This window comes from Nesoenas mayeri (genome assembly GCF_963082525.1).
Source record: "Nesoenas mayeri genome assembly, chromosome: 2".
NCBI classification, from domain to species: domain Eukaryota; kingdom Metazoa; phylum Chordata; class Aves; order Columbiformes; family Columbidae; genus Nesoenas; species Nesoenas mayeri.
In genome coordinates this window covers 130,775,350-130,798,266 of record NC_137543.1, presented here as the reverse complement: position 1 = coordinate 130,798,266, position 22,917 = coordinate 130,775,350, and the positions used below count along the sequence as shown (strand labels likewise).

The window sequence follows — 22,917 nt, the reverse complement described above, 5'->3', positions numbered from 1 at the left end:
TCTCCCCTTGACTTTTCTTCTGCAGTCAACAAATCCCAGTGGTGCTCAGACTGACTTGAGTTTGTCACCGAAGGTACACAGAAAAGAACAATACAGGGTCATATCCCCCCACATTCAAACTGTAAGAAAATGAAGTTGTGATTTAGTTTCTCTTTCTCTGGCTCTCATTTTTAACTGTTCTTTTCCTCTCTTATCTCAGATACCACACGATGTTCCACTGATCATTACCTATCCCATAACGACTCTTGCAGCTTTACAGTTTCGGTCTTTGGGCACTTTATGTGGCAGTAAAACCATTACTGCAGTAATAACATTGGTTACAGACATTGGTGGGTTTGTGAAGACTTTCAGTTCTTTAAGATTAACCTGAAAAAAGAAGTTCAGAGGAACAGGTACAGAATTATGCAACAACAGTAGATTTGTTCCACAGAAGCTTTCTGATTACTAACATACAACTCTCAGCTCTTTGAAAACTAGTACTAATTATTTTGTGTGGCAGAAATACTCATGACCATAGCCTTCCCTTTCCCTGCAATCCTGTGTGCAACTTGGCCAAACAGAGTGATGTGAAGTGTAATACCAGTTCAGGTACAGCAGTTCCCAACCTGTTGCTTTGGAGCATGCTGTCCAGAGAAGCTGGAAATTTGATGGTACTTGGCACCTTGGCACTGAAATGACCATTTAATAGCCTTGAACTATTTGAATGATGAACAGGGTTTGTTTTTTTTTTTCAGACATCAAACCGTGATCTTTACCTTACTAAGCATGTCTAGGGCTGCTGTAGCAGCAACAAGAGCGGGTTCTGCTTTCAGCAGATCATCCTCATATTCTTTCTGTCTCAGATATACCTCTTGAATGGCTGCTACCTATTAAAACAAGAAATTTTAGGACTTATATTGAAAAATAAGGCTGTAAATCAAATCAGAGCTGCTTAAGCAGTCACACTTCCAGTACAATGTCTGTATATACAAACAGATTTAAAACCCCATTATTTTATGTTATGCATAAAAAAGTTCTCTACAAGCAATAAATGAAGGCTGAACAAATTGGTAATGAGCATATTACTTTCACTGTTTTCTCTTAAGATATCAATTTAAGAGAATGGGAATGATTCACTTTTACTGAAACTCTTAATCTAAACCTGTGAGTTAATGTTATCCCAGAATTCATTCTTTATTTCAGAAATTTCCTGTTATTTCTCCTGCTATTGTAGTACCAGCTCTTCTTGTGCAGGAGGAGATGCAAATTTAGCGGATAAGCAAAGATAGCTTGTACCATGTCTCTTCTTCTTCTGGTACCCTCTGCATACATGCTGCAGTATCTATTTGCCTCTGTATGACACAACTTTGGCCTTGTGACCTTGGAGTCACCCATTCAGATCAAATCACATCTGCCCTAGTGAAGCTTATATCTACACTAAAAAATAGCTGTACTAAAGAATCATGGTTTTTATTTCACACATCTATACTGCTATATGTTTATTAAGTGCAAATTGGTTTTGGACAAAAGCAGTCTTTTAATGTGTAGGGGGGTTTTTGTTGGTTTGTTTGTATTTTTTAAATTATTTTTTAATACCAAGCAGTCACCCTTGAAACTCATGGAATCTTTTTTGTTTTAATGTGTTGCTCAGAGAAGAACACTAATGCATCTCTGTTCCTTCCCCGACCGTATTTCAAAAAGCCGTTTCTTGCTTTAGTTGATCTTGCAGTGCAGTAACCCTCCAACTTTGACTGTAGTCCTGTCGTCTTATGTTTATTTAGTTCCCCTTTTATTTCCTTAGGCATTTTTCTGGTGGTGGTTAGCAGCAGTTTTTCTCTCAGCTATGCTCAGTTCCTAGTAGGAAGAATTCTGCACCACAGACAAAGCTGCAGTTCCCTCTGCAGTTATCTGTTTCCTGCATTAGGCCACCAGTTGTCATGTTGTCATTTACAATTAGTATTTTTCCTAACCACTTTATAAAATCCATACTTCCTGTTCAACCAGGCTTCCTTTTACAAGGTGGGAGGATCTAGTTAAAACTGTTATTTTTATAAACGATTCATACCATAGCTGACCAACCTGATGAACTTTTTTAAGGAGCTGTAGCTGTAATTTTTGATTCCCCGATAGGTATTACTCATAGCAACAGTAAGCTCCAGAGCTCATGAGGTTGTTGAATAGAGAACACTATAACTGGTGAAGTTAGCTATTCATAAATGCAAAATAATACATTTTGGAAGGAAAAATTTGAACTGTTCACTAATAATTCTTTATTATTTATATATTAGTAGCTTGTGGAAGATGACCTGAGGCTGATTGGGGTCAGTTCAAAGAAAACTTTGAAGTTAGCCTTGTTTTGAGTTGGGAGTTGGATTGGATGACCTCCGAAGGTCCTTCTTGCTTACACTATCTTTTGATTCCAAAAATAAAGCAGAAATTTTGTTCATCTGGTAATATTTTACAAGAAGAAGGACCTCAGTAGAAGAATAAAAAATAAATACTTTTCTATGCAGTGCATATATTATGTGTATTAAAATATATTTGTAACACTTAGAGTGGTAAGAGAGTGTTATAATGATGTAGCAAAAACTGCTGCATAGATCTTACTTAGGAAAACTTGGGTTTGGCTTGTTTCTTGTACCTCAGTATTCTATTACACAGTCCCAAAATATTTCACTTTAAAAGCTTCAGTTTACAGTGCAATTCTTTGCACAAGGCAATGCAAAATGTTGTTAATTCAAATGTCTTGCGAATTCCAGGTAACAGTAAGGCTCTCATCCAATTTGTCATGCTTTTTTCCATGTATAAGGTGATCGAAGTTACTCATTTCCATGAACTACTTACCTATGCATACACTTCCATACACTTGGACTAACAATGATTTACATCTGAAATGTTATTGAAAGAAAAGATTTGAAAGTGATTGAAATAACCTGGTTTTAATTACATGATTAACTGAAAGCCATGTGGTAGACTGGAAATGATTGAAGTAGTTATAAAAATGTAGTGCGTGACATAAAGATGTGTGTATAAAAGTCATGGATAGTTTCCTCAGGACTGGCAACTAGGGAGGAGGGGGAAATTGCAAGTTAGCACACACCAGAGCTTTAAACAATTTGGGAATCTTAGAAGGAATTTTAAGTTTCCGGAATTATAACAAGTTGGAGATGTGACACCCACTTAATAAAATCTTAATTCAAGAAGTTTGAACTACAGAAAATTGTGTGGCTGAGAGATGCATTTCCTCTGGGATCTGATCGTTAGTACCTCATTTCCTATCTGTGAAATGTTAGAGGGTGATGGGGGGGCTGAGTTCATTCATAAGGTTCACTAGACTGAAGGAGCTCTGTAGATTGGAGGTACAAAAGAGTCTTTGCACTCCTCCTTTTAAACAGAACTGACACTCATTAATTCCATGAAATGGATCACTTTGCTTAGTTTTGTTTTAACCATAGGTACAGTTGGCATTTCACAGAGCCTCCGCTTAACTTTCTGGGCTCAGCTTTTTTCTCCATCATCTAAGCATGCACAACATGGTCAACAGTGAATAACTTTGTAGGTTTTCATCCCTGTTCAATGATCCTGAACTGCGCTGTTCAATCTCACATTCAAAATCAGCTTGAGTTCCTCAACCGGAAACTTGTATTAATCCACATGTTAAAGGACGTGATGCTCCATGTGACATCCCCATGGGGGAGGACTGCAGTCCAGCAGTACAGCAGTAGCATTAATCAGGATCAACTGATGGAAAGATGCAAATTCAGAGTGAAACACTGACTTTTTGCTGGTATCCATTTTTAGAGATAGAATAAAGTGCTGTATCAATATTCACCAGTTGTGTTCCACTTCTCCAGGAAGTTTTACATATAGTAAAGTTTTGTCAGCTCTGTTCTTCCAACCATGGTAACTTCTTGATCTGCTTCATTTAATGTTTACATTCAGTATTTTGTAACTTGCACCTCCACCCTACACAACCTATTCCAGCTGGCTCATGTCAGGCCTTCTAAAGGTATGTTTCACTGTGTAAGGGAGTCTGTGGAATGAGTATAAAGAGAAGACAAACTTGTATTTCATCTGGAAAAAGAAATGAACAATGCAGGCACTTGTCAGTGACAAGTACCTAGATTTTATTTTCCTTAGCCGCTGATAACCCTCTGGACGCTATCAGTCTCTAGAAAGATCTTATTCTTTACTTGAGTTGTAAGTTCTCTAATGTTTTGAAAGAAGGTCACTTTTGATATATGGACATTCTGTTATACCTCTGTCTGGGCTGCCTGCTGACTGGATCCAGTCTGTGAGGAGTTTTCACCTCACCTACCACCTCTTCTTCAGGAGTGGTAGAAGTGCTGTGCAGCCCTATCAGTCACCCTTTGAAGAGCTGAATTCCTCCTGAGCTTGCATAGGCCCAGTATAGAGAGCCTGCAGGAAGAAGGTACTCCTCATCTGAATCTGCATGAAATGAAGCAGTACAGAAGAGATACTTTATGAATGCTAGCCTTTAGCAGTCCTTTTCATTCTAGAGCTAAACAGATGAGGTAAGAGCAATGAAGGAATTACTCTTCTATCTAGTCTCTTTTAAATACCTTTAAAGTGGCATTAGGGTTTTTCTTCAAGTCTTTTCTCCAAGAATCAGTCCATACATTCAGTTACCCCCTATCCTTCACTTAATTTCTTGCCTTTTTCCCTTCTGGTCATTTATTTGCCTGTTTCTCTCTCATCTTCCTCTGTCTGATTTTCTAAAGAATAGACTTCAAGGCAGAGTATCAGTTGTTACTGATATCTGCTCCTGCATTCATGGATGTTTTGTGCTCCCTGGATCGTAATTCAGCTTCTTTTTGTTGGCAAAGAAAGAGAGAATGAGAGTTGTATGTATTTTTTCATGTGGAAGTTTTTGTGGCCAGCAATTTTCAGTGATGCTAATTGTTGCAGCTGTTAGTAATCAATAATACATCTTCAGCTTAGACAGCACAGCTAAACTAACCTCCTTTCACTTCTCATGGCTTCCAGAATGTATCTTTAGATGAGAAATTAAATTCAGACATGGGCAATAATGTAATGAACATTGTCACAGTAATTTTTTTTAATGTCAAATATATACAGACTGTGACTAATACTAACATAGTATGTAATTTAAAATATTTACGATGTTTTAAAGATGATAAAAAGATACTCTGTAGGTGGTGATGCCTACTGATCCTTTCCTGTGTGTTAAACTTTTAATATACAAACACTTACAGTTGTCCATCCAGTCAAAAAATTGCTATGTATTTACAGTAAATGAAAAGAAGAACAGGTTAGAAAATAGAAAAAAAGGAACATTTCTTCACAAGCAAAATTATTTTTTAAGTATTTGGAGTGAAATTAAATCAGATTTCTGTCCTTATAAAAACTACAGTTGTCTGCTAAAAATATTTGTGATAATTATGAATTTACATTGACATCTATACATTACAAGAAGTATGCCCATTATATATTAAAAAAATATATATAAGGAAAGTAGTATATTTATTATTGTTAGCTCTAAAAAGTTGGGCTGAGTTCATCCTTTTGGCAGATACCAAGCAATTTGTATTACTTATAATTACAATTATTATTATTATTATCCTATGAGTGAAAATACACTTTGTTCCTGGAAAAGATTATACCAGGGCGTAGTCCAGCAGGCTTGCTATGGAGAGAAATTACTATGCTGTGATTTGTGGAGCATACTTCACTAGCACTAACTTTCTCCATAACAAGTGTTTTCAAAACATGTGAATTATCCTATAGAATTTAGAGTACTGAGATATAAAATGCAATATGTAATCCTGTCGTTGCTAGCCCTAAACTTTATTGATGGTACATCCTATGAAAGAATGACAAAAGGGAATGGCGTGTTTTGTAGTGACACATTTCCTGTTCTAAAGTCATGAAGTAGGAAGTGCACTGGTAAAAGAGGCTATTATGTACCAAAAAGAAATCTAAAAACAAACAAACAAACAAACAAAACTGAAAAGACATTGGGGCATACCTTACTGTTTGTCTCACTGCAGAAGAATGTTCTTGTCGTCTTCACTACCTGAACTTTGATGGAAATACGGTCAGGTTTATGTTACAATGCAGGCAAACTTGACATGCCTAGAAATAAGTCTCTCTTAAAAAAAGAGAGTAGAGAGCTGTTTCTGTGTTCATTTTTCTAATGCCTTGCATGCTAGACTGATGAAATTTTGCTTAAAGCCCACTCCTGTGAGACACCCTTATGAGCAGAGATCGTCATTAGTCTCTCAATTTAAGATCCATCACCATTAAAAAGTGGATTGACTCCTTCATGATCCCTAAGAAATCAAGCCAGGCTTCTCTCTTAAGCTTTAAGTTGTAATTTCATCTTTCCCTTTTTCAATTAATTTCTTATTTTAATTTATATTTTAGTTTTAAATTTCCTGATTGCACACCACCAATTCAAGCACTAAACTTGGCAGATGAGATAAAAATCTTTGATCCTGCAAAACCACCAAGCTTTCATGGAGCTATGCACTTCTTGCTCTTGTTGTGATTCTTCCATTAAACCTGAAATAGGATAGTTTTATTTTACAGTGGATCTCATGTTATTAGTTCTATAGTTACTCTAGAGAAACAAAACAGTTCCAGGCAACTCGCCTGCTGTACTGTCCCTTGCCTTGTCTTTTTACAAATGATCTTTCAAGCTCTGTCCTTGTATTCAACTTTTGCCTCACCTGATTATTTGTAAAAATAATACTTTTCAAGGTGTTAACTTCTTTGCTTTTATCACTCAGTTACCTGATTTTGTAACACCTTTTGTTTCATTAGTTCTTCATAGTTTGCTGAGCTGGAAGAAACTCTTTTTTCTTTCTTTTTTTTTTTTTTTTGATAGAGTACAAAAGAATATAAGTGTTTATTGTCCTGATGAAAGGGAAAACTGAGATAAACACATTGTGGGTGGCTTTCTTATTTTTGGTCCTTTTTGATGAACAAATGCCGTAGTCTGGAGTTTTTATTTTTACAACCAGAAGAAACTAGTCATTTTTTTTTCCGCCTGTTTTATTGACTAACTGTTCTTGACTGATTATTACTATATTTCTTAGACTTTTTTCAGGAGTACAGGATGTTGTGTCTTCAACAAGGAGAACAATAGCTCTTCATCCAAGCATCTCTGAGCTGTTTGAGTTAGGTAGGCATTAAAAGAAACAATTTTACGTTATTTTATATAAAAATCCCATGTCATCCTAACTGCTCAGTTAAGAGAATCTGGAGAAAATGCTGCAGCTCAGCAAATTACCAGGTGTATGGCAGGAGTGATAGAGACTGAAGAAAATAAAGGGTCTGAGCAGTCTGAGAGGGAACATGCAGGAGCTCACTGGGTGTGGGCAGGGGCTGCTACTGAGCTGAGGTACATTCAGGATGAAATCCCTGAAAGCAGAGAGGGGGGCATGTTGCTGCCTTTGGAGCAGAGTGCACAAAGGTGGTGAAAGGCCTTTGGTGAAGGTGTGGATTGGTATGCAGGAGATCTCCTTGTTTTCTCCCACAAGTGAAGCCATCTTGTCCATCCAAGAGCAAACTACTGAATCTTCGTATGCCACCCAGATCATATACAAAATGAAAATCCTAATTCCATTCTTGTATTTTTTTCCTCTCTTTGTTAAAATTTTAAATGCTCCAGAATGCGTGGGACATGGTTACAGCATCCTAGGAGGTTTGAGACTGAATCTAGCACAGGGAACTTGCACTTTTGTCCAGGAGCTACAGATCTGGCCATTGCAATGCAGGCCATTGTCATCAACAGAAACATATCTCCTCCTGTTACCATACTCCAAGCACCTGATCTCCACCATTTAAATGAGTATTTAATGAGGGATTCTAATAGTGGTTTTATTCTAAGTTGTTGTTAGTTAGCATACTTATGCCAGGAGCTGTAGAAATAACAGAGTACAACACAACCTTTCCTCTAAATTTTGTATCCTTCAGACTTAAAGGTCCATTCTACAGTCATTAAAAGATATCATTTAAAATATTTTTTTTTAACATATTAAATAAATGATGACTACCAAACAAACAAAAACAACAACAACAAAAAAAAACCACCCCAAATACAACAAACCTTAAGCTAGAATATTTATCCATTCCTTTTCTGAATAGGTTCTGGATAGCAATCTGTGTAAGCTCACAGCTTCACTTGAGGAAGCGGTTGCAGAGAAAGTCCAACATCAAGATGATGTAAACCGAACAAACAAAACTATTGAGCTGACCAACAGGCTGGTCAGGAGACTTGAGGTAAGAAGATTTTCCCTGGATGTTCTTGCTACTGTGAATTTCAAAATATTTGAAATGTTTTGTTAAACATGAGGTTAATCTTAAATTTTTAAGGACAGTGTGGGGAGAAAGGGCTGGTGGGGACAGGAGTGAGATGACTCTTTTTAGAAATCATTTAAATGAAGGAAAAAACAGAACACACAAATAAACCTGTAATAAAATCCTGAGAAGTAAAATGCACTGCACCAAAATTGCTTTTCCTGAAAATCATGTGTTGCTGAGCAGCTGATGTTGGCATGATTGCTAGAGAAAAGTCTCTATAACTAAGTCACCACATTTATACACAACTGTGAACACATTGCGACAGCCTGGGCAGCCTCTAGTTAATGAGCAGAAAGACTGAATAATCCTCTAGGTCAGGATGGATTTGCCCTGCATCTGCCCCCGTTGCACTTTAGATTGTGAATAAGTGGAAGGCACCAATCAGATATTTACTGTTTCCTTATAGTTTTTTTTTTTTTCTTTTTACAGAAACCATTAATTTTTAAATAAGAATGAAATGTATTTATGTTAAAATTATATATATTTAAGTGTGGTTATTACCTTTATTTGCAGACAAACATCATTAAAGCTAACACATGCCTATTTAACAGTCAGTAACCATTTAAGTCAACCACAGCATTGGTGTGCAGTCTCTCCTAAGTGTTTACAGAAATTGTGCTGTCTCAATTCATTATCTAGAACTCTAACCATTCCTTTTTGACAAATAAGTGTAAATAACAGGAAATAAAAACTACAAAGAGTATTTACACTACTATGTGAGTTCCCAAGACAGTCTGAATAAATATTTTAAGCTGGATTTCATAAAATCTCTGTGACTTTAATTTCTAAGATCAGAGAATGAATACTTTTGTTTCTGTAAATCTCTCAGCAGAGTCTGGCAATCAAGAAGATTAAATCAGTTTATAAATAATAATTATAACTGTATAGAACTAATAAAAAAAAACAGTGCAATTAAAACTGATCCATTTTTGACACCTGATTTTGAAATTAATATGCCTAGAAATATAAAATATGTAAATAATTTTTCCTTTGGTAGAAAAACAGTGAGGTCATTGTTACTCTCTGCATGTGAAAACTTTTGTTTGCCCCAAAACACATGGGACAGTCACTGTTGGCCTGACCTTGCAGACATCCAAAGCCTTTGGAAGCTCTGTGGAAGGCAATGGCCTTTGCCCATAGGTAGTCTCCAGTGCTTGGATTTGAAGGTTTATGCATAGTTAAAAGAAGGTTTTTTTCAAGATTTGAGCTCTTATGAGTGGTCTTATTGTGTAAGTTAAGGTGGAAAATATTTAAAAGGATTAATCGAGAACTTTTCCTCTGAGAATAAATTCTTTTTTACTAGAACAGGAGACAGTTAACTTCTGAAAAGCATAAAGACTGATGATTTTGTCTATATAGCATTGACCTGGAAGCTCAGCCATTCAGACTAATAAATCAGGCAATTTATATTTAATCATTAACTAACTCCTGAGCTGAACAGCTGTTCAAAATTAGAAATGGGTCACCCCGGCCAGGATGACATTACAGGCAATCTATAATGCATTAGAATAAAATTATAGTGATTTTTAACTGTCTGGAAATTTATTACACTGCATGTTCCAACTCTTAAACCCTTGTTAACCAATGTCACTAGTGATTTATGGTGCTTGGGTGGTATGGTAAAATTACTGAAGATTTAAATAGACAATCATTCTATGTTTAGTAAATCTTCAAATTTCAAAGCTATTTTTGAGAATGAGGTGGGTGCTCTTTATTGTTCATGACTTACCAGTCAGTGACAACAAGAAAAGAGAATGGGTAAACCAAAAAGCCTTCTTGTAAATTAATGGATTTATTGTCTTGTTGCTTTCAGTTAATGGTTTAAAGAAGAATCCAACAACTTCTGTAGACAAAAATGGATGCCTAAAATACTTCAAAGCAAAACTGCTACATTACAAAGATTGCTGTTAAAGCTTCTAACAGGAATAATCCTTTATGTGTCATTTGCTGGGCATCTCTTATGAATGTAGTTGGGGGTTAGGAGGTCTTTACACACTGAGTTCCTGCATTTACACTGTGAAACATTAAATACTAACTCTTCTAAGCACAGTACTTTGATTAAAGATACTTCCACTTTCTTAGTGGATATTCTATATTCCTATTTAATGACAAAAGAGTTTGAGTCTTCTGTTATTGTAGAATTCTCTGTCTGTTTAACTATTTCAGTAAATATTTCTGATTTTTCTGAAAAATATAGTTGGAAAATATTTCATTAATATCAAATTTTGAAATTATTTTGATACTTTGTTTTTGTACACATATAAATTTGTTTAGAATGAAAGTGAGTTGTTTCTTGAGATTGATTTTATACATTTTAAAGGCTTTCAAGAACGAGCACATCTACAAGTATTCTTTCAAGCTCTTAAGCAGCTAGCACCAGCAAAATGCAAGCATTTTATATTAAATTATTTGAAGTATGGAGGATACTTTCTATTCAGTGATTTTGATTACATCATGTAAAGGGCTGGAAAATTATGTTTTGATTACTGTCATTGCTCTGAAAAATAAATGTCTGTATGGACAGTGGGTAAAGGACAGTCCTTATAAGTTGTTCAGCAGTGTGTTTTCCTCCTTTCATGTTGGCCCTTTCTTTGCTTCGGTCCCTCTGCCTGCTGGAGAATTATTTCCTGAGGTTTCCCTGATGTGAGTGAACAAACTGGGAAACAACTTTTATTTTTACCTGAGCATTTCCAACAGTACAAACAAGGAAGAAAGATTTTGGCAGTCTATTCCAATTTTGTATCTAGAATTTCATCAGTCGGAAGATGATTTTAATGGATGATCAATTTTTACCTTCATTTCCATGCTGAAACTATTTGAGCATACATTCATGCATACTCTCATTCCTTTGTTGGGAATTGTATACACAGAACAAAGTATAGTGTGCCACATACTGCTAGTTTGAGTTTTATGCTGTGTCTGTTTGATCATTAGTTTTGTTGGAATTTGGCCTTTTACTATTCTGTTGGTTCACAGTTAGCTTTTGGGCTGTTTGCATTTTGCCTTTTTGCTCTTTTGTTTGGTTTAGCTGTTTGTGACCAGGCATGGCTGTTTGGCACTATCAGAGTTCGTGAGCAATTGCTAGAGTATCGCTTATTTCATTTAGTAGTAGTAGTAGTAGTTGTTGTGGTTGTTGTTGTTTGTTGTTGTTTTCTTAAACTGTTCTTATCTCAGCCCATGAGCTTTCTCCCTTCCTTTTTGATTCTCTATGTTATCCCACTTTGGAGATGGACAGCAGTGAGTAAGCAGTTATCGTGGTCTTAGTTGCTAGCTGACGTTAAACCATGACTCATCTTAAATATTAATATGGTTTCATTTATCTGAAATTCTTTAGTCACCATTTCAACATTTTAAATAGGCAGTAGGCTGTCTTTACAATGTAACTGGAAAAAAAATAACAGCTTTCTGCATAGCTACTAATAAGAAATTACCAATATTTTATACTGTTCCTGACTATTCAACCAAAATATCCCAGGGTAAGCATGTTTAAGCTGAACTCTGTAAAGTACACAAGGGATTCCAGAAATGTGGGCTGATATGGGGGGGGGAAATAAAGAAATAAAACAATAGTTAAACTCTGACAGAATCAGTGAGGCTGGAAAGAACCTTCTGAGATCATCTAGTGCACCCCTTCCTGCCCAAACTGGGTTGGTTAGACTGGATTCTCAGGATCATGTCCAGTTGGGTTTTGAATATCTCCCAGGATGGAAACTCCAGAACCTCTCTGGGCAACCTGTGTATTTGACCACCTTAATCTTTCCTCCTGTTGAAATTTAAAATCATTACATTTGTTAGCTTAGTAAAATTTCTGTAGATAGTAAGTAAAAAAAAGCCAGACAAATAAGAGGAAAGAAAACCTACAACTCTTCTGTCCTTCTTCCCCTTCCCTTGGAAAAAGGCATGAGAAAATAGTAGAAGTCACATCTTTGTTGAGGTTGAAACAGCTTTTTATCCTTTCTTCTGTTTTTTTTTTTTGTTTGTTTGTTTTTTTTTCTTCTAATATTCTTGTTTCTTTGCCTTCTCTGTATCTGGATGGAAATGACTGCACTTTGCACAAGGCAGTAGTGCCATACTGTACCTGGCAGTGGAATGCCAGATGCTGCTAGTATTTCTGTGTGTCTGCCATAGTGTATCTGGTTCAGACCAAAGTACCAATTACTGGAAAAAAATCAAGCAAGAGAAGGACATAGCATGCTTGATTAAGTGCTCCAACCTATTTTTTCAGCTTCAAAGGCTTCAAATCAGCACCAGAAAGTATGGACTGTTTCCAGCCTTGCAGTTTTATGCAGCGTATCTCTTGCTGACAGAGTACATTTCCTGTTGTACTTTTGAGTGCTTCTGTTTTTTAATGTGGAGTTTAAAAGTTCTGTCACTTCCAAGTTGTTCAGGAGATGACATTTTCTAATTTTGCTTTGCAGTCTGAAAACATGCATTGAAGAAGGTCCATTGAACACCTGAAAGCAAAAAAGAAAACTTTATGTGGTGATGTCTTATTAACAGCAGCATTTGTGTCTTACTTTGCACCCTTCACAAAACAGCATTTCCAGGAACTGATGAAACATGTCTGGATCCCTTTTCTAAAGTCACAAAGGTAAAATTTACTGTATAAAATGGGGTCTCCAGTGAAAAGTCTGGTTGGTTAAAGATGCTGTCTTTCAAAAATTTGAAGTACAGATCTGTATTTAAAAGTGGCTTTCCTCAGATTACAGGTACGCTTTGAGGGAAATGGGAGAAAGAGTTTAAGTTCTGTTTGCAAAAGAAAATCCTTTCCCTTTCCAGTTCTCTATGCCAAATTCTGTCTTTTGTGACACTTGTGAAACAGTAAATGCTATACATAGTGATAGAACAGTGCAGAGAGACCTATTCCGCTTAGGTTTTCAGCTCCAGGAAGAGCAGGTAGTTGTGATAATCTCCATTTCTCTGGACACGGAAGAAACCATGTTAGTACTCAATAACTGCAGAGAGGCTCTAGCCCTTAGAATTGTCTCTGAAAAGGTTCCTCCAGCCTTCCTTGTAAAGCTTTGGGCCATTCCTTTCTTTCTTTCTGCTGCAAATGTTCCTCACTTCTTTCTACCTGTTTCCTGCTTCTCATGTGCTGCAAATCACAGCACGATATCACAGTTAATATAATTTATTATCTGAAATATGTGAAATGTCGAACTCTTACCCCCATTTTAAATCACAAAGCTAAGGCACAGTGGGTGACCTAAGTTGCCCGGGAACACTCTGAAAATCCTGTTAAAGACAAATCCAAGGTTCCCAAAGTCAGCACTCAGAACTGCAGGGACGTCTTTTTGTAGCCGTTTGATTTTTGCAACAGTTTAACAGTCACTATTTTGTGTGGAGCTTTGTTTTGCCTGGAACATCTCCCTGACCTTTTTCACCATAAAATTTTTTGCAGGTAAAATGCAAAAAAGTGGGGAAGGGTAGTAAAGAGGAGACGAATGCATTTAGGAAGTTAAAAATACATGTTTATTAATAATCCTCTTTAGAAGGAACACGAAGTAGTTCTATGCCATGAAGTATCAGTTTAATGCAGATACAGGGACAACAGATGTATCTATACAATACGATATTTTTTTTTGCATTGTGTGAAAATTTGTATTAGGAACACTGCTAACACCTCAATGTTAGCATTTTCCACAAGGAATTATTTCAGCTCATGAAAGTGATTGTATTGCTTGCCTTGCAGTCCAGAGATAAACCAAATATTTTCGGTCTTCTGGTATATTTACCACAGGAGATTAACTTGTTGCATGCTTACAGAGAGGAGTGTATGCCTGTTGGTCCTTTTGTGCTTGTATTTTCAGCAAGTTCATCAACAGTCAAGTTCATTTTGGGCTCTATGATTAGAATCAGGGGTCAGATAATTTTAAGGTGGTATGTATTTTCTAACAATATGGTAGCTATGACATTGTGCCACAGAAAATGCACTAGATGTATGATGCCATTCTTATTAATACTAATAATTGTGCAAATTTGTCTCAATTTAAATATATGTAATTATTTTCTTTATAAATAAGCACCAAATTTACATGCTTTTTTATTTCAATGTGCACTTTTAAAACGATCTCAAGTCTACAAGTCAGCGCTAAGGACTATACATATTTAGGGAGGAGGAAAATTTTGATGGAAGAGTTTTTAAAGCACTTCTGAATGGAGTGAAAGATAGTTTGGGCTAAATATTGATGGTTCTGTGCTTCCCTTTAATTTATGGATTTAGAATTCAATCCAGCAATCACAAATAAGGAAAACTGGAATATCTTTGTAAAGGAACGGGCATGGATTAGTGCTTGAGGAGAGGACATGGTTTAGTGCTCAAATTAGTTTATGGTTGGACTTGATGACCCTGAGGGTCTCTTCCAACCAAAATGATTCTACGATTCTATGAATTGTTGGGGATTTGCCCTTCGCTTAAGCAAAGAACAACCTACTTCCTGATATCTGGTGTAGATCTTCTATGCTTCCACTGGCCACTTTTTTTTTTTTCCAAATAGCTTAGTTATTCAGCCTCTCTTACTCTGTTGTGTAGCATTAAGCATTTCCCTTCCCACTCTTACTCGTTCAGTAAACGCTGATTTCAGATGTTCCATTTCTTTTCGATTTCATCTCCTTGTCAATGTCTGCAACAAGTTGGTGTCCAGCAAGTGTGGCTCTGTAGTGGCTGTTCTCATGTATGCGGACACCACAGGTTCCTTCTGAGCAAAGGGGCACTCACACGAGCACGTTGCCACAGCTGGTGCCAGGCAGGGAGCTGCAAGGCTTCCTCTGCCCCTGGAGATGGTTCTGTTCTCTGGCTTTGGACCTTGTTGATACACAGCTGAACTATATTAAGAAGATACCATGGGAATCCTGTTTCTATGATTTTTGTGTAGATAAATGCTGATTTATGCTCCAAAAATACCTGCTCAAGAGCATACATGAGCATTGAATTTGCAATATCAGAATCTGTATACACCAAAATTTGTAATATATGGTGTTTTTTTAACATTTTATTGAACAATAAATATTTTTATGAAGTAAATGTCTTAAATGAAAACGCATTTTTTAAAATGTCATAAATGTGATAAAGTGCTTCTCATCATATTGCCTAGCATAATCTTTTGCATCGGAAACTTCACAGGGATCTTCCTTACCTTTCTGCCTAGAAAGCCTTAATTTATATCAGCCCAGTTATCTTATGAATTGCACTGAGTCATGTCTTGCTGCTTGGTAACCTTGCTGGATGATTATTTTCCACTATGATTCAAAGGTTCTTATTGCTGTGATGGAGGGCCTGGACCCAATTGTCACGTTGACGGATGATGCTGCGCTTGCAACATGGAGTAACGAGGGACGGCCGGTGATAGGATGTCAACAGAAAATGCCACTATTCTGACAAACTGCAGGCACTGGCCTCTGACGATAGATCCCCAGCAACAGGGAATTAAATGGATAAAGAATAAATATGGAGCTGACCTTAAAGTCATACATCCAGGACAGAAAGGGTATGTGCATGCTGAAAAATTGGCTTTCACATTTACTGCCCTGAAGTTGCCCTAATTTTTGCGAGAGCTTAGTGTTTCTTGGAATGCACTTACTTGAAGACTTGAAATATTGCAACCGTGCTGCTTATTTATCCGTAGTATTATTTTCCATTTAAAATGGTGCTTGAAAGGGGATTTTTTTTATGTTGTTTTCAAGTGTTGAGAAGGAAATAAAGTGGAAGTCAAGGTGCAGTTTTTGTGAGGGGCAAGTCACCTTTTCAATAGGCAAGGTGCAAAGCCTGATGATGTGACATTAGTTTCAGTGTATGGTTTAGTCAGCAGAACACAGCAGGTGCACCTTAGAGGGGAAGATTCAATCCAGTGCACTATATTCAAGGCAAAAGTCAATATTAGGTCTCTTGCTAGTAAACAAATGTGTTTTCAATTCTTGTACTTTTACTGCATTATATGTAAGTTGATACCACTTTCTTTATGAATTTAATTAGTGGTTTAATCATGCTCTTTTAGAAAAACTTCTCCAGTTCTATTAGATAAAATAAATCTTTCTAGGACCAACATTTATCTAATATTTGAGGGTTTAATTTTTTATTTTTCATGTGAAGCTTTCTGAAGACCATTGAAAGAGCTTTGGCTTGTGGAGGGACTGTACTTACAGAATACATGAGTGAAATTATTGATCTTATACTTGATCTTCTATGTGGAAGACATACAGTTAAAAAGGGAAAGTAAGTATACTTGAGTAATCAGAATTTTTCCATGACAACTGGGGCTATATTGCTTTGATTGCCACATTTTGCTTACTTCTTGATAACCTTTCATTAAGTTATTTATTTCTTTTTTTAAAATGCAATGGCTAAAAACTGATGATGAGTGGATATTAAGGTGTTGCTATCTACATCTGATTAGATAACAAAATTACCTTAATTCACAAATTGTAATAGAAATACAGTATAGATGTGTATGTGAGTTTCTCGACCCAAAGTGAAAATCTTTTCCTTTTTTTACTTCAAAAAAAGTAACAAAATGAGAAGCATATGTTATAATTTGGCTCAAAATAAAATAAAATACTTCATTTGTATATTAGGCATCTATAGGAAAAGGCAAAATATTAGAAATGATAGATTGGATTTGGTTTTAACAATATAGGGTTTTCCAGCTGCAATATCAGCATAAGAAAACCATGGCTCCACTTTGCAGTGTGCTGCCACAACTCTTTATTGAGCCACCCCATAAAACAAATCAAGAACTTGGTTTAAAAAGAAAAAACAAAACAAAACAAAACCAAAGAGACTAATGAGGAAAAACGAATGTCACAATGTCGGGCAGAGATGGGGACTCTTCACAGTGGTGTTGTTGCCAGTGTCCCATGCATCAAACCAGTCCAGTGTTCACAAACCCACTGAGGCAGATGTCATGGTGGTGTTGCTGTCTCCAGTTTTACCCAGAAACCTGGTCTGCTAACACCAACACTCACAGCCCGTTTCTCATGCAAGTGCTCCAAACATCCGAGTACAGGGACTGTTCCGAACCCTTCCTCCCCATGGAAGGACCACAGCTCTGACACCCCTGTGAGCTCCACTCCAGAGGTCTGGAGCTAGGAATTTGAGTGGGAGACTCAAATTCTAATCATCTAACTCCAGGCTGATGAGTTAATGTGTCTTCCCTGTTCTGACACTGCAGTGGCAGGAGTGGCAGATGGTACAAGGGAGGGAAACTTGATGTTCTGACTTTTTATGGGGGGCATCTGTGCATCTCATCTGTCATTCTCATGCCTCTTTTTCCCCTATATTTTGAAAAATTGATATCAAATTTATAGAATACCATTAAAATATTGTCCAAGATCCAATTAACCCACCTCTAGATACACATTTTTCAGAATGATAATAGGAAAAGTAAAGGAGCTTGCACTCAAGTCCTTGGTGCAAGAGAATTTCGGTCTGTAATGTCTTCCATCACTTTTCATGAAAACTTCCAATGTGATTGTTGAGTATTCAAGGCAACTGTTACCTAAAGAATAATTTTGATTTGTGGTTGCATGAGAGTAAACTTGTTAAACCTCATTAAATGTTTTATCTGTTGAAATGAAATGCCATGTTATTGTCTCTGCTCAAATGTCAATTTATTTTTAAGCCTGAAAGTGCTCCTGTCTTCTATTCCTGTTTTCAAACAGCACATCAACAAGCTAGATTTTAATGTTGAAGAATATGATATTTATTCTGATAAAAAAGCCAGAGATACCCCTGAAGCATTTCTTGAATGGGTCTCAGATTACGCACAGTATTGAGAGTACTTGCAGTTTCAGATTGCTAGAAAAGAAAATATGCAATATAGCTTAAATAAAAATAGTATCTATAATAGTTTTGGACAGATTACCCAAGCTTTTTCTCCCTCCCTCCCCTCATATTTCAGGCAGTGGTGCCTGAAATAAAGTGGTGCCTTGCATACATGAAGTTCCTGGAAGATGCACTCTTGCTCTGCACTGTGAGATCTTCAAATTATGCCTTTTTGTTACATTTTCTATAATGGTATTTGAAGTACTTCAGAGTAAGACCATATAGCTTGCTTTTTAAAACCTATAGAGAAGAAACTCTATTGAAAATTAGAATTATACTGGTGTGAGAGATCAAAAATTGCACAGTCTAACAAGTCTTAAGGCATGAGACAGAGGGATATAAAACAATAGAAAGAAGTCAGATTGAAAAGTTCAAGGGTCACAGCAATACAGTTTTGCATTTCCTTAGCAAGGGCTTTCATGCAGCACAACAGAGCTATGCACATGCACATGCACACAGACACAAACACAAATATATGAAGCTATTCAAATATAGGTTCTTCTGGATAATATTTTAACAGTATTACATGACCTAGCACTCTGTGGCTCATTGAGGATGCAGCAGGTCTCCTTTGTGGGGCACTAGTAATGTGTATATATATATATATACCTTTTATTACAAAATAATCAGAGTTTTCCTCATTCTAGATTCATTTATGTTACTTGTTTATTTTAGTAGTTGTGGCAGGCACTTTGAATTTTTTTTCCTAATAAAGAAAGACTAGAAAGGTATTTGTGATAGATATGGTGAGGTCCAGCAGTTGAAGTTCATTAATAATTGGAATGTTGCAGAGTATGAAGTAATGAATACTAATTACTCCTTTCATGTCTGACAGCACCCTGTGGACCAATACATCAGCCCAGACTTTAATTTGGTTCTAGTAATGGTTTCATCAATAGTACATTAATTCTGTGTTTGAAAAGATATACAGTTGAACCTGACCCACACAGTAGATACCACTGTCATAAAATGGCCACATACTGACAACAAATGGATAATTACAAATAATTAAATTCACTGAGCTTCAGACAATCCTAATTTTACTTAAAATATATCTTATCATATCCATCGACAGAAAGCATAGCAAGGGAGATTTATCAACTTGTACTCCTTCCAAAGCAAATTTACTAGCCTGCATATTAGAGAACTTGCTGATCTGTGAAGCAGCTTCATAAAAGTATATCTCCCCTTCCTTGTTTACCAAGATTATCCTTGTGTTATATTCTTGAATATTCTGTAACACCAGCTTCTGGTATTGTTTCTGAACGAAGCCTGCAAAACTAATTCTCAGAGTCAGAGAACTTCAAATATATGTATAAATTTACATTTTCCTCAAAATGTGGGTGATTGTAGGGTGAACTGCAGGTACTTGTTATCTGTGAAAATCAGACTTCTTGCCTAAGTGCCTCAACATATATTTAGAAGCCTAACAAGTTTTAGGTGTTCAAGTTTGGATATATTTTTTTTTAATTTTAATTTTGGAGCAGTAAACCTTCTTAGTGGGTCTTAATGCACTGTAGACTGTGACCTTATGTTCAAAATGGCTTTAAAATGCTAAGATTTGTATTAAAATATTTTAGGATGTTTACTTTAAGAAGAGGGAAAAAAGACAAAAGATAATAAAATAGTTTCCAAAAATTATCAGTTGTGGTACATTGCTTTGTATAAGCATGAAAGGCACAAGAGGACGTAAGTAAAATTTGGGTGGAACTTATTAGCAAAGTATGCAAAAATTATCTGAAATGCACATAGTTAGATTTTTCTGTAGCAAATAAATCAAGGCATAAAAGTAGGTGCCAACACTTATACAGTGTTGGGTTTTGGCCCTCGCCTGCTGGAAGAGTGAAGCCATTGAACAGGTTTGGTACGCATAGGCTTTAGCATTTGAACATTAAGCACTATCTGTTTCCTATCCTGTCTCCTCAGCACCTCTCTTTTGGAGATCACTGGATGTGAGCATTAACTATAATAGATCAATGTCATTTTGACTCCTAGGAGAGAAGACAGAGGAATAAATTCATTGTTCATAAGCCCCCTATTTGCATTCACATGAGTTGTTACACCTGCTCAAATCCTTTGCACGTTCACAAAGTGCATGTCTCTTCGGTTGCAAGATCAAGTTCTTACAAGATTCTTTAGGATGTCTTGAAATTTGATTTATGTGCAAATGTAGCTTGTATGAACAAGTTTCCATTCTTACGAGGCATGACTATTATTCATGAAACAGCAAGACAATTCACTCAGTTTCTCCACAGGGAGAAGCTTTCCTTGCCTTGAACGTCTCACCAGCTGTGCAACTTTAAGTCAGTGCTTTTCCACTGAACTCGTTTGACCAACTTGCACAGTTTGCCTACTGAGATTGCCTAGTAACAGCTCCATTCTGTGCTTGTTTCCACCTGATTTATTCAACTTCATTCTCTACATTACTTGTTGAAGTCTGCAAGTCAGTTCTAGAGGCTTTTAATTTTAAGCGGCGGGAACTGAAAGAAGCCTCCTTCGGAAAATGTGTTTATCCCTCTGTCTTCACATTGAAAAATATTGTTTCCCTTTCCTTTCCTATCCAAGAATTTATCACTTCTTTTCCATCTTGCTGAGCTGATCCAAAACATTTAGCTACAGGAAGCTATCCTACTTTCTGCTGTTTAGAGTCATGGCATGTTTTGGAGAGCATATGCCCTGAAAGGTACTGGTTTTGAGTTGCATGAAATTGTCTGCTAAGAAAAGTTTTTGCATTAACTCTTGAGCCATTTCATGATATGAAGTCGTGTTCCTATAGTGAAGATTTTTCTGGCATCATAAGATCCTGTCTTTGAAAGACCTGAGCACTCTTTCCTCAGGCAGCATATACGCAAAGGAGATGTAGATCTTTGTGCTGATAACTCATGTTTTGACATATCAGACCAGATGTTGCATTGTTCATAGACTTCTCATAGCTGAGAGCTTAGTGTTCATTTTGCCTTCTGAAACTTATCTGGCTTTATATTTGTTTTTTCCAAAAATCTGTTGTTCCTCAAGTGTATACAAGTTTTTTAAAGTGCTTTGCGGATCCTTTTTTAATCCCTTAATCTCTTTTATTTCAAGATCTACAAGAATTTCAACAGGAAAAAAAAAATAGTGGAGAACAATCTGTCTTTAATATACTTTTTATGTTCTCAAATAACAGAGAGTTGGAGCTCACATGGAAGCTCACATGCTCTGTCTGTTCCTGGGTAGAATAGTGCATTAATTCAGTCCGTTCTATCTGCCTCTGCTAGTGGAATAGGAGATTATGAGCAAAAAATTACCAAAAGTAGAACTTGGTTTTAGTAATTTATTTGGCAACCATTTTTTTTGCTATGCCTTCTGGTATGGACTTCCATAAATAGTGCTTGTATCTGCTTCATTTCTTCATAATCCAGAACAAACCTCTAAACGGATACATTTAATTGAAAAAAATGAAGCAATTCTACTGGGTTTCTCCACCTCTGCATTTATTGTTCTTGCTTACACTCTTTGAAGCATATGAGAGCAATAACAAAACATTTATTTTTCCCAGATCTGTAATTAACAGAAAACCTAGAGTAGCTGCAGTAATAAAACGCACTGAGTCATTATGTAGTTTTTGCCTTTCATAGATGATAATCACCAAAATGGATAATTTATTGCTCCTGTGAATTGAGAACCCATAGAGTAAGTACTTGAACCCAGAACTCCAAAGCTTACTATGTTGCCACATAGACCTTCTGAAATATAGTGTGACTCCCTTAGCAAAGCTTTTTCCACTGACAAATCAAACTGGAAAAGTTGTCTTCTGTCAGATCTCTGCTTGCCTCTTGTCTCTGTGTGTGTGTGTACTGAAAGCAAAGCAAAACTGTCAAGCTCTGCTGTTTTATTCCTTCCAGCTGTAGCAAGTTTTGAAGGCTGTGGAGAGACCACAGTATCAGAATTGAAATCCATGTTGAAGAACTGGAAGTTGAATTCACGTCCACCTGAGAAAGGTTGTATGGCCTGAAGGACATGACTGTATGGCTAAGTTATTTCACTATTATACAAGCATAAGCCCCCAAAGCTCATCTCCAGTCGTTTGCGTGGCAGTAGTATAAAACATAGATGCTCGATGCTGAGTTTTGTAGAGTCACAGTTTTCCTAGCACTGGACATACTAGGTGGTTATTTTTAGGAATTCACTGCTGTAGATAATAAGCGACTGTCTTTTCTTCCTGATCCTTGGTGAAATGCAGAGGTGCTTTCAGGACAGGATTTCATTTAGCCTGTGTCTTCTGGCTGAGGGGATGTCAGAAGCAGGCAAGGATGTTAAGAGCTGAAATATGTGTCCTTGACTCTGGCAATGCCCTATAATATCCTAGAAATAAAGCAGTGTTAAAATTTGTACAGAAAATATTTTTTTAATTCATGTTCTGATGTGACTTTCATGAATTGCATTTCAATTATTTAGTATCTAGACCACTGCAATCACTTTGAAGATTGATTTAAGAAATGTCAATCAATTTGAATTTTGAGAAAAGGGTTTGTGTCTGCGTATGTTCCATTGTATAAATATTCTACTGACTTTTTTTAAACAGAATTTTGTTACTGATGTTTGGATCTCCATTCTTGGCAGAGAACATTCAAAGCTATTGCTGTGTTGAAAACATTGTACTTGTGCCTGTGTGTGGTAGGTGATGGGTGAAGACAGGCATACTGTTCACAGTGCAAGCAGATGACACAAAGTCGTGGCACCTGCTCACACCAGACCAGACAGAAAGCACACACTGTAGTCTACAAGCAGTC

The 22,917-nt window shown here is 36.6% G+C and overlaps 1 protein-coding gene across 1 annotated transcript in view; it reads left to right on the top strand.

The window, feature by feature from the left end:
* Positions 1-22,917, top strand: part of DNAH11 (dynein axonemal heavy chain 11) — a gene marked incomplete at both ends in the record, with an annotated part of 131,608 nt that overhangs the window by 88,675 nt on the left and 20,016 nt on the right. The window contains 6 exon segments of the mRNA XM_080364203.1: positions 8,113-8,247; positions 12,554-12,636; positions 12,767-12,919; positions 15,580-15,668; positions 15,671-15,815; positions 16,418-16,540. Coding sequence (XP_080220329.1) covers positions 8,113-8,247; positions 12,554-12,636; positions 12,767-12,919; positions 15,580-15,668; positions 15,671-15,815; positions 16,418-16,540 — 728 coding nt within the window.